Source organism: Petromyzon marinus, unplaced genomic scaffold (assembly GCF_048934315.1).
Source record: "Petromyzon marinus isolate PM22_M1 ecotype Great Lakes invasive population unplaced genomic scaffold, UKy_Petmar_22M1.pri1.0 PM_G_Scaffold_105, whole genome shotgun sequence".
NCBI lineage: Eukaryota > Metazoa > Chordata > Hyperoartia > Petromyzontiformes > Petromyzontidae > Petromyzon > Petromyzon marinus.
This window is the reverse complement of record NW_027422657.1, coordinates 413,061-426,056: the sequence shown is the minus strand read 5'-3', so window position 1 is coordinate 426,056 and position 12,996 is coordinate 413,061. Positions and strand designations below refer to the sequence as shown.

Genomic DNA, 12,996 nt, shown 5'->3' with positions numbered 1-12,996 from the left:
TGACTTTACCGAAAGAAGCAAGACCATAAATGTTAACGAGCTGCACCACGCTGTGTGGGAGCTGCCTGGCCTGTCGCTCCGCACGAAGCTGAGTGGAGCCTCTGCGTCGAAGTTCTGCGCCGGTGAGAAACTCTCTCAGGCTGACCCCCACCCCCACGCCTCCATGCAGATTGAGGCGAGCCGAGTGGTGGCACATTCTATTTTGACTCAAAACGTTCGCGACCGCAGGAATTAACGTTCTTGTTTTTTTTCCGTCAAGTCACGTAAATTAAAATGTTACATTAAAGAAAAAAATAAATTGACGATTTAAATAATAAAAATAAACGCATTTTTTTATTTTCTATTTATGTGACTTTACCGAAAGAACCAAGAATGTTGTAGCACATTCTCTATTTATTGCAGAGGTTCAAGGTTAAAATCCGACAGGCACACCTGGCTACCCCAGTAACATTCACCACAATATGCGCAGTCTGCTAAACGGCAGATGTAAAATATAACATTGTGTCATTCACAACGCACAGGACATTGCATGTTGGTGTCACGGTCAAAATTGGGGCAGTTCCAAACATTACACAGAAACTCCACAACGGAGACACGCACCCCCTGTACCAACGACGGACGCGCAGGGATAGACGCTCGATTACGTTGGAATCGATCTGCAGACGGCCAGCAGCTCCGTGTCGCCTTATCTCGATCCCGCAATCCCAAACAGGCGAAAGTCCGCATCGAACCGAACCCCCGGCAAGGCCGTCTACTTAACGACGAGAGAAAATTCCCACGAAATGTCCTTCTCAACGAAGCCTTCCGGATGTAAAATGAAATAAGCTTTTAATGAAGAAATAACAATCATCTAATTCAAAACACAACACGATTCAAAGATGTTTCATTTTAAAACTTCAAAACGGAGCACGAGGTGCTTGCGTGAATGCGTCCTTCGTGTGCAAATGTTGTGACTTTCCTGGCCGAAGGCCCTAAAATGCTTGGACCCTCATTGGTGCACAGCGTCTCAACAACAGCAGTGGGGTTTGCTTCAACCGATAGGTACGAATATCCAGACGTGAATCAGTAAAGGGAATTTATAGCCCTAGTTAGGCTAAATCGACGTCAACACGTAACACAAAACTACAATTCGTGTTGTAGAGAATGTACCTCCTCCTATACGTGTAACTTTTAAGTGGTATGCCTTGTAACTGATGAATGATCCGAGCGTGCTCCCTATTTCAAAGACAATGAGTTGCTCCAGAGGCAGACGCTTCGTGAAACACAAACGTACCCTTTGACCTGCATCACAAGAACAACGGGTCTCACCCGAGTTCTCTGTACAGGTTACTTCCAAGCAGACACACACTTTGTCCTAACATCACTTATTCAATGTTTGACCCCCAGACAAAATGTTACATGCACACGCACAATCAGACAAGTATTAATTCTAAATTATTGACAGGCTTTTTAACTAAATTGAATTACTGCAGTGAAATAGACTGCATCAGGCTACATCGTATTAACAAGAAGCTATTTTTAAAAAAATATGCGCCGTCTACTTAACAGTGTATGTACAACGTACTATTGTCATTTGCACGCTGGCGTCTTCGTCAAAATTGATAACATTCTAAACATTACCTACAAAGTCACGTAGAAGGGAAATAATAAGATAATCAAATAAAATTCTCACGACGTTTCGGCTTCTTGCGAACGTCGTGAGAATTTTATTTTATGTTTCATTTTTATTATCTTATTATTTCCCTTCTACGTGACTTTACCGAAAGAACCAAGAGGATGAATCCCTGCAGTCACAAAAGCTTTAAATAGAAAAATTACCTACAAACTCCACAACTAAGATGCCACATCAACCATCGCCCCCTACTGACAGGCTCTTGTTCACATGCAGGCCGGTGCAGGGCCACCACCTTGTGCCACAAAGGGGCAGCTGCTACTTGGGGATGCTCTTCGAGTGGCTGAAACGGGATACAAAACTCCGAGTTGCTGAGGCAATCTTGATTTGAAGTTTGTGACTGCAGGGATCCATACTCCTTGGTTCTTTCGGTAAAGTAACGTAGAGGCGATTAAGCAGGCACCATATAAATGCAATTGATAAAAGAGTGAATGCTTGGGAGCTTATTGGCTCTCGCTCCTGGTAAGAGATTGACCCAACCCACAGGTTCACAAAGACTGGCCGCTCTTACTCTGCAGGTTGAACCTAGGGGCTGAGTGTTCAACTTCACATTCTTGTCATTAAAGGCCTGTGACAAAGGTGCATCTATTGTAGCGACATTGTCTCAAGCTTACACATCTACCGTGTCTCCACTTGACTTTGTATTGTCTAGGAGGAAGTCCACCCACACCTCCACTTCCACAAACTGCTGGGAGTTGCCTCACTCTGACTCACAGTCAGAATTCTCCTCCTGCTTCACGATGTGAAGGTCCCATTTTGGAGTTGAATCTTCACCTTCACATTTTACCTTCACTTCTTCGCTATTCACCATCACCTCTTCCCTCTTCACCATCACCTCTTCATATTCCACCTTTATACCTTTAAGAGTGTCCAAGCTGGGATTTTCGTCCGGTTCTTGTTTCATGAGGGATGGGCTCATTGCGGCACTTTGACTTTCACAAGCTGATTTCAGACTCCCGACTCCGCTCCTTGTGATGCTTTTGTGTTCTCTGGTGTCTTCGAAGATTTGATGAATCTGCAAACGGCTCCCCGCACAGAGTACACTTGAAGGGTTTCTCTCCTGTGTGTGTTTTCTGGTGGGTCTCAAGAACTGATGGCCATGCAAATGCCTTGTCACACACAGTGCACTTGAAGGGTTTCTCTCCCGTGTGTGTTCTCTGGTGAGTTTTAAGAACAAATGAACCTGAAAATGTCTTCCCACAAACACTGCACTTGAAGGGTTTCTCTCCCGTGTGTGTTCTCTGGTGTAATACGAGATTATATGACTGTGTAAACGCCATCCCGCACATCGTGCACCTGAAGGGTTTCTCTCCCGTGTGTGTTCTCTGGTGTGTTTTAAGAGCAGATGAATCTGAAAATGTCTTCCCACACACACTGCACTTGAAGGGTTTCTCTCCTGTGTGTGTTCTCTGGTGAATTTTAAGAGCAGATGACTGTGAAAATGCCTTCCCACACACAGTGCACTTGAAGGGTTTCTCTCCCGTGTGTGTTCTCTGGTGTTTTTTAAGAGTCGATGAATCTGAAAATGCCTTCCCACACACAGTGCACTTGAAGGGTTTCTCTCCCGTGTGTGTTCTCTGGTGTTTTTTAAGAGTCGATGAATCTGAAAATGCCTTGTCACACACAGTGCACTTGAAGGGTTTCTCTCCTGTGCGAGTTCTCTGGTGCTGTGTCAAATTTCCAGTCCAATCCGTGCTGTATGCAGGCTGGTCGCATTGTTGACTTGTCTTCCCGGCTTGCTGTGCTGAGTGCATTTGCTCCATCAGACCAGCGTGAGCTGCAGACAGAAAATAAGAATATCCACACCATCTACACGTCAGTATCGAGCCATGGAGGAATGAATATATACAGTGACACGTGACTTACACGTCTATATTCATTCATGTATTCATGACTAGCTGTACTACCCGGCTTCGACCGGGACTTGGATCCACCACGTCCGGCCGCCTTTGTCTCCCCAGTGGCGATGTTCACACCACGACAGTTACTCGTTTTAGGCTGAGTCTACCTAGGGGCGGCCCAGAAGCTGTTCAAATAATCGTCACCGGTGGTGGCCGTGAGCGGGAATCGAACTCGGGTCGCCGGGTTCATAGCGCGGCGTAGCGCTAACCGCTACACTACAATGCGTTAGGCTTACACACACACACAGACACACACAGATACACACACAGACACACACACACAGACACACACACAGATACACACACAGACACACACACAGACAACGCTAACCGCTACACTACAATGCGTTACTCTTCCACGTGCGAGGGTCACGTGACAGATTTGACGTCACAGCTCACTTGCCGAGCAAAAAATCTATACATTATTGAGCTCCCCCCCCCCCCCCAATAAAAACCAAAAAGTTTGCACGGTGTACAGTCTGGAAAGTACCCACATGGCAAGTTTCCAGTTTGTTGCATGTCGGGAAGTACGCTAAACATTTTGAACAGACACACACAATCACAACTTTGCCTTTTATATATATTTGGAGATGCAGTGAAAAACTTTCCCAAAATTCATCACGCGGTTTCAGTTTTTTTGATTTTCAGTTTGATTTATTTTGGTAATAGTCCCGTGAGCCATTCGGCTCTTGAATCGGGTGCAACCACAACAAGCAAAAATACAAAAACACGACCAAGAGGAACATCTTACAGTGACTATATGTGACTGTGCAAACAGCATTGTCATGGCACACAATGAGAGGGCAAATGTCATAAATATTCCTGTAAGCCCTCGCATCTTCAACATTAATGTTGCCATAGAAACGTTGTGGGGTTTTTTGCTTCATTTTAAAAAAGAAAAAATTATTATCTGTTATTTTTATTTTATTTTCTATCTACGTGACTTTACCGAAAGAACCAAGAATATTAATTCCTGCAGTCACCAAAGTTTTAAGTCGAAACATTCATACACGTTGACAAAGCCTCACCTTGTGTTGTTGTGGGCAGGTCGCTTCTGATAACAAGAGCGGTATAGCAGCTCAAGCGGGATTGGCCTGCTAACAAAAGAAAATAAAAACTGGGTGAATATTTACAATAAAACAAAGTTACAAAGTGGCGAGCCGGGTGAAGACAAATTAAACTTAAGCGAGATAATTAAAGTAAATGCAATCAGGCGAGGGCAGGAGGCAAGGCCCCGCGTGGCTAGGCCCCACGTTGTAAAGTTCCAACCTGGACATCGATTCCCATGCTCGCTGCTACTCAACTGACATCCCTACGAGAGAGCGAGGCTCTACCTTGGTAAACAACAACCACCACAACCACCACCACAACAACCACAATCGCAATGAGAATTTCTCACCTCGGATTTCAGTTCACGCGCAGAGCGGCAGATTTCTGTTACCTCGTGACGTCACGCGGCAGCAGGATTGGTGACGTCACTCGCGTGGTACAAGACACTTTCCTCCTGCACCGAGCGGGTTTTAATTTAAATAAATTATGTTAATGAGCCCAGCCCATACGTGGAGGGATGGGGCGTGGGTGCTGAAACCCGTCGCAATAAACTCGCGACGGCCTTCACGAATATATTATGTTAATGAGCCGCCAGTCACCGGGCGTAGCTTTGCCCAAATAAGGATTGTACTTGAACAGATAACGGAAGTGACCCAGGCAGAGGTGACGTCACGCTCAAGGGCGCGGTAGACGGGGTGGGGTGAATACCTTGGTGACATGACGTCACTAGCGAGGGACACCTCCCCCTGGCGTTTCACGCCGATGAGGTAATGCAGAGTGGTGACGTCACAGAGTTGGAGTTTAAGTTGATTTAGATTCATTTTCCATTGCTCCCTCCCTTGGGTGTGTGAGCTCAGCAACAACAACGTGGACATTATTGTGTATACACTGTGTGTACACTGTGTGTATACACTGTGTGTGTGTACACTGTGTGTGTACCCTGTGTGTGTACACTGTGTGTGTGTACACTGTGTATATACACTGTGTGTGTACCCTGTGTGTGTACACTGTGTGTATAAACTGTGTACAGTGTGTACACTGTGTACAGTGTGTGTGTACACTGTGTGTGTACATTGTGTGTGTGTACACTGTGTATACACTGTGTGTGTGTACACTGTGTGTGTGTAAACTGTGTGTACAGTGTGTGTACACTGTGTCCACATTGAACCGAAACCCCGGCAAGGCCATCTACTTAATGACGATAGAAAATTCACACGCAATGTCCTTTTGAATTAAGTCTTCCAGATGTAAATTGATACAAGCTTTTAATGAAGAAATAAAATCATCTAATTCAAAACACAACACAAGTCAAAGATGTTTCATTTTAAAACTTCAAAATGGAGCATGGGGTACTTGCGTGAATGCGTCCTTCGTGTGCAAATGTTGTGACTTTCCTGGCCTGAAGGCCGTCAATGTGTTGGACCCTTATTGGTGCCCAGCGTCTCAACAACAGCAGTGGGGTTTGCTTCAACCGATGGTTACGAACATCCAGACGTGAATCAGCAAGGTGCATTTCTAGTCCTAGTTAGACAAACTCTACGTCAACACGTAAGACAAAACTACAATTCGTGTTGTAGAGAATGTACCTCCTCCGCTACATGTAACTTTAAGTGGTATGCCTTGTAACTGATGAATGATCCAAGCGTGCTCCCTATTTCAAAGACAATGAGTTGCTGCAGAGGCCGACGCTTCGTGAAACACAAAAGTACCCTTTGACCTGTATCACAAGAACAACGGATCTCACCTGAGTTATCTGTACAGGTTACTTCCAAACACACACACACACTTTGTCCTAACATCACTTAATCAATCTAGATTTGAACACTTAATCAATGTTTGACCCTCATAGACAAAATGTTACATGTACACGCACAATCAGACAAGTATTCATTCTTAATTATTGACAGGCATATTAACAAAATTGAATTACTGCAGTGAAATATCCTGCATCAGGTTACATCGTATTAACAAGAAGCTATTTAAAAAATACACCATCTGCTTAACAGTGGATGTAAAACATACTATTGTGTCATTCAAAACGAGTAGGCCATTGCATGCTGGCGAATTCTAAACATTAGCGACAAATTACATAACTGAGATGAAACATCAATCATCGCCCCCTACTGACAGCCTCTTGTTCACATACTCTTTGGTTCTTTCAGTAAAGTCACGTAGGTAGACAAAATAATAATAGATCACGAAGTTTCGATCGTAACACAAGCGGTCGTCCTCAGGCGGAAAAAAACCCAAAATAAATGAAGGCCGGTGCAGGGCCACCACCCTGTGCCACACAGGGGCAGCTGCTACTTGGGGATGCTCTTCGAGTGTTTCAGACGAGATACAAAACTCCGAGTTGCCGAGGCGATTAAGCAAGCACCATATGAATGCAATTATAATAACATAGTGAATGCTTGGGGGCTTCTTGGCTCTCGCTCCTGGCTAGAGATCTCCCCAACCCACAGGTCCACAAAGCCTGGCCGCTCGCCCTTACTCTGCAGGTTGAACCTAAGAACTGAGTGTTCAACTTCACATTCTTGTCATTAAAGGCCTGTGACAAAGGTGCATCTATTGTAGCGACATTGTCTCAAGCTTACACATCTACCGGGTCTCCACTTGACTTTGTATTGTCTCGGAAGAAGTCCACCCACACCTCCACTTCCACAAACCGCTGGGAGTTGCCTCGCTCTGCCTCACAGTCAGAATTCTCCTCCTGCTTCACGTTGTCTCCATTGATGTGAAGGTCCCATTTTGGAGTTGAATCTTCATCTTCACATTTCACTTTCACTTCTTCGCTCTTCACCATCACTTCTTCATATTTCACCTCGATACCTTTAAAAGTGTCCAAGCTGGGATTTTCGTCCGGTTCTTGTTTCATGAGGGATGGGCTTATTGTGGCACTTTGACTTTCACAAGCTGATTTCAGACTCCACTACTTGCAGATCTTCAGATGCTTCCGTGTTCTCTGGTGTACTTGAAGATTTTATGAATGTGCAAACGCCTTCCCGCACAGAGTGCACCTGAAGGGTTTCTCTCCCGTGTGTGTTCTTTGGTGTACTTGAAGACGTGATGACTGTGCAAACATCATCCCACACACACTGCACTTGAAGGGTTTCTCTCCCGTGTGTGTTCTCTGGTGTACTTTAAGATGTGGTGACTGTGAAAACGCTTTCCTGCACAGAGTGCACCTGAAGGGTTTCTCTCCTGTGTGTTCTTTGGTGTACTTTAAGACTTGATGAATGTGCAAACGCCTTCCCGCACAGAGTGCACCTGAAGGGTTTCTCTCCCGTGTGTGCTCTCTCGTGTACTTGAAGATTTGATGACTGTGCAAACATCCCGCACAAAATGCACCTGAAGGGTTTCTCTCCAGTGTGTGTTCTCTGGTGTTTTTTAAAAACAGATGACAGTGAAAATGCCTTCCCACACACAGTGCACTTGAAGGGTTTCTCTCCTGTGTGTGTTCTCTGGTGTTCTTTAAGAACAGATGACTGTGAAAATGCCTTCCCACACACAGTGCACTTGAACGGTTTCTCTCCCGTGTGTGTTCTCTGGTGTCTTTGCAGATTTGATGAATGTGCAACCGCCTTCCCACACACAGTGCACTTGAAGGGTTTCTCTCCTGTGTGAGTTCTCTGGAGGGTCTGAAGAACTGATAGCCATGCAAACACCTTCCCAGGCACAGTGCACTTAAAGGGTTTCTCTCCTGTGTGTGTTCTCTGGTGTACTTGAAGATGTGGGGACTGTGAAAATGCCTTCCCACACACAGTGCACTTGAAGGGTTTCTCTCCTGTGTGTGTTCTCTGGTGTTCTTTAAGAACAGATGACTGTGCAAATGCCTTCCCGCACATAGTGCACCTGAAGGGTTTCTCTCCTGTGTGAGTTCTCTGGTGCCGTGTCAAATTTCCAGTCCGATCCGTGCTGTATGCACGCTGGTCGCATTGTTGACTTGTCATACCGAGCTGCGCTGACTGCCTTTGCTCCATCAGACCAGCGTCAGCTGCAGACAGAAAAAAATAATATCCACACCATCTACACGTCAGTATCGAGGCACAGAGGAATGCATATATACACAGTAACACGTGACTTACAAGTCTATACTTATTCATATATTCATGATGTAGTAAAAACGTTTCCCAAATTCATCACACGGGCTGTTATGGCACACAATGAGAGCGCAAATGGTTATAAACATGCCTGGAAGCCCTCGTATCTTCAAAATGAATGTTCACCAAGAACTCCGAGCACACAATTTCAGCTGTCTGGCTACAAAAGGAATATTTATGAGAGCTAAATTCAGCTGACATAGCAAAGGGTGTTGAAAACAATACTATGTGTTAGGCAGAAATGCATAAATTAACGTTCAATCGCAACTTAGAGGTGTGAATCCAGGCTCAGATGTCCGTGAATGCTGGGATGAACAGTTCCGACTTCAGCTGCATGTGTGTGCTGTGTTCACCTCCTGTTTCCATTCTTACAAAGAGTTCCAGAGGAAAACAAAAATAAACTTTTGTTACGCTATAACCTCCGTGTTCAACAGAGTTAATAGACGTTACTGCAAACACAAACTGTACACTGTCACTGGATAAACAGGCGGTGGCGTGTCTAGAATCACGCCTGGCCACCTTCATCTGCTCGGCATGAATGCTTTCTCACTCCACCAAGTAATTAATTGAGGATCAACGAACATAGCCGAGGCTAACTGAAGTTTGCGTGTCTCTCTCCGTGATGAGATGTTAACTACCTCACCTGGTATACAGGAAGTCGTGGGTTCGATCCCGACCCTGACGCCTGCTGTATATTTGGAGTTTGCGCGTCACTCCGTTTAGCGTCTTTGACCGATAGACATTGACACACGTATTCTTGTTTCTTTCAGTAAAGTTACGTAGATAGAAAATAACAATAACAGATAATACAATTACATTAAATAAAGACCACTTGTGTTGCGATCAAAACGTGAGTTTTTTTGCCTTATTTACAATTATTTTTTCATTTTATTAGCTGTTATTTTAATTTTATTTCATATCTACGTGCCTTTACCGAAAGAACCAAGAATATTAATTCCTGCAGTCACCAAAGTTTTAAGTCAAAACATTCACACACGTTGACAAAGCCTCACCTTGTGTTGTGGGCAGGTCGCTTCTGATAACAAGAGCGGTATAGCAGCTCAAGCGGGCTTGGCCTGCTAACAAAAGAAAATAAAAACTGCGTGAATATTTACAATAAAATAAAGTTACAAAGTGGCGAGCCGGGTGAAGACAAATTAAACTTAAGCGAGATAATTAAAGTGAATGCAATCAGGCGAGGGCAGGAGGCAAGGCCCCGCGTGGCTAGGCCCCGCGTTGTAAAGTTCCAACCTGGACATCGATTCCCATGCTCGCTGCTACTCAACTGACATCCCTACGAGAGAGAGCGAGGCTCTACCTTGGTAAACAACAACAACCACCACCACCACAACGACCACCACCACCACAACGATGAGAATTTCTCACCTCGGATTTCAGTGCAAGCGCGCACGCGGCAGCTTCCTGTTACCTCGCGACAGCAGGAAGTAGTATGACGTCACTTCTCTCCCACGAGCGGCTCTCTAACTGAATAAATTATGTTAATGAGACCCGACCTACGTCGAGGGATGGGGGCGTGGGCGCTGAACCCGTCGCAATAAACTCGCGACGGCTTTAACGGACACATTATGTTAATGAGCCACCAGTCACTGGGCGTAACTGTGCCCAAATAAGGATTGCCACTGGAACGATATCGGCAGTGACCCATGCGGAGAAGTCACGCTCAAGAGCGTGGTGGACGGGGAGGGGTGAATACCTTGGTGACATGACGTCACTAGCGAGGTACACCTCACCCTGGCGTTTCACGCCGATGAGGTAATGCAGAGTGGTGACGTCACAGAGTTGGAGTTTAAGTTGATTTAGATTCATTTTCCATTGCTCCCTCCCTTGGGTGTGTGAGCTCAGCAACAACAACGTGGACATTATTGTGTATACACTGTGTGTGTGTACACTGTGTGTGTGTACACTGTGTGTGTGTATACACTGTGTGTGTACACTGTGTGTGTACACTGTGTATACAATGTGTGTGTACAATGTGTGTGTACATTGTGTGTACACTGTGTGTATACACTGTGTATGTGGTGTGTGTACACTGTGTGTGTGTACACTGTGTGTGTACACTGTGTGTATGTGTGTACACTGTGTGTGTACACTGTGTGTATACACTGTGTGTGTGCACTGTGTGTGTGTACACTGTGTGTGTGTACACTGTGTGTGTACATTGTACACTGTGTGTGTACACTGTGTGTGTGTGTACACTGTGTGTGTACATTGTGTGTGTGTACACTGTTTGTGTCCGCATTGAACCGAACCATCTACTTAATGACGAGAGAAAATTCACACGAAATGTCCTTTTCAATGAAGTCTTCCAGATGTAAATTGATATAAGCTTTTAATGAAGAAATAAAATCATCTAACTCAAAACACAACACAATTCAAAGATGTTTCATTTTAAAACTTCAAAACGGAGCATGGGGTACTTGCGTGAATGCGTCCTTCGTGTGCAAATGTTGTGACTTTCCTGGCCTGAAGGCCATCAATGTGTTGGACCCTTATTGGTGCACAGCGACTCAACAACAGCAGTGGGGTTTGCTTCAACCGATGGTTACGAACATCCAGACGTGAATCTGCAAGGAGCATTTCTAGTCCTTGTTAGACAAAATCTACGTCAACACGTAAGACAAAACTACAATTCGTGTTGTATAGAATGTACCTCCTCCTATACGTGTAACTTTCAAGTGGTATGCCTTGTAACTGATGAATGATCCGAGCGTGCTCCCTATTTCAAAGACAATGAGTTGCTCCAGATGCTTCATGGAACACAAAAACACCGTTTGACCTGTATCACAAGAACAACGGGTCTCACCTGAGTTCTCTGTACAGGTTACTTTCAAATACACACACACACACTTTGTCCTAACATCACTTGTTCAATGTTTGACCCTTACAGATCAAATGTTAGAAGTATGCACAAAACCAGACAAGTATTAATTCTAAATTATTGACAGGCATATTAACAAAATTGGATTAAATTTCGATTTAAAGCTGTCGTGACTGCAATGATTCATCTTCTTTGGTTCTTTCGGTAAAGTCATGTAGAATGAGAATAAAATAATAAATTGATAAAATAAAATAATACAATAATATTCTCACGACGTTTCGGCCACAACACAAGCGGCCTTCATCAGGTGAAGGGACGAGACTGTCTGGTAGGACAGCGCAGGAGTGAAAGAGCCATGTTCAGATCACGACCTTTAAGCTGTGTGAGAGGAAACAAAGCGCCTTGTCAAAGGAATTAGCATAAAATTTTGCATTGAAATAGCTAAGTTAAAGCATACACATCCGAAGAGGCACCCTTGACAAAGGAATTAGCATAGAATTTAGCATTGAAATAGCTGAGTGATTAGCTTGTGACTGGTCACAGAAATAGCTATGTTAAAGTCAGAGCATACACATTCACCGAGGCACTTAGTACAAATCAAACAGAATTTAGCATTGAAATAACTAGGCCAATTTAGCATTGAAATAACTGAGTGATTAGCTAGTGACTGGTCACAGAAATCACTATGTTGAAGTCAAGGCCTACACATCTGAGCTATTCACAGTACTATATAGTGAACCAATAAAAAACTAAAATATAAATTACCTTAATGTTATCAATAAACTCTATATTCTCCAATCAGCTAAGCTACCAACAATAAGTTGTTATATATCACAATGCTATATGGCGAAAAAAATGGGTGGATTCTTACCCTCAACTTTAGCACCACGGATAGCTACGGGCCCCGTTCAGACGGACGAGTTCATCCATGGTCGGAACAGAGGAGGGGGAGAGAGACAACTGCGAGGCGCTATTATACTCCATGTTGTAAACCATTTCTGTTCTTAATTAATTGTATTTTACGATGACCTTCAGACCGCAGCTCTTTCGCCAGCATTGACTCTTAATACCTCTCACACCACGGTTAATGGTATGGTTTACAACATGGAGTATAATAGCGCCTCGCAGCTGTCTCTCTCCCCCTCCTCTGTTCCGACCATGGATGAACTCGTCCGTCTGAACGGGGCCCGTAGCTATCCGTGGTGCTAAAGTTGAGGGTAAGAATCCACCCATTTTTTTTGCCATATAGCATTGTGATATATAACGACTTATTATTGGTAGCTTAGCTGATTGGAGAATATAGAGTTTATTGATAACATTAAGGTAATTTATATTTTAGTTTTTCATTGGTTCACTATATAGTACTGTGAATAGCTCAGATGTGTAGGCCTTGACTTCAACATAGTAATTTCTGTGACCAGTCACTAGCTAATC

At 44.2% G+C, this 12,996-nt stretch overlaps 1 protein-coding gene across 1 annotated transcript; it reads right to left on the bottom strand.

Annotated features, from left to right (window-relative positions):
• Positions 1-5,987: 5,987 nt before the first annotated feature.
• LOC142908865 (uncharacterized) lies at positions 5,988-9,793 on the bottom strand. Its single transcript, XM_076059507.1, has 2 exons — positions 9,737-9,793; positions 5,988-8,617 (listed from the first exon to the last, which is right to left on the bottom strand). Exon 2 carries the CDS (start codon positions 8,601-8,603, stop codon positions 7,764-7,766), a length of 840 nt encoding a protein of 279 aa, XP_075915622.1. The 5' UTR covers positions 8,604-8,617; positions 9,737-9,793; the 3' UTR covers positions 5,988-7,763.
• Positions 9,794-12,996: the final 3,203 nt, after the last annotated feature.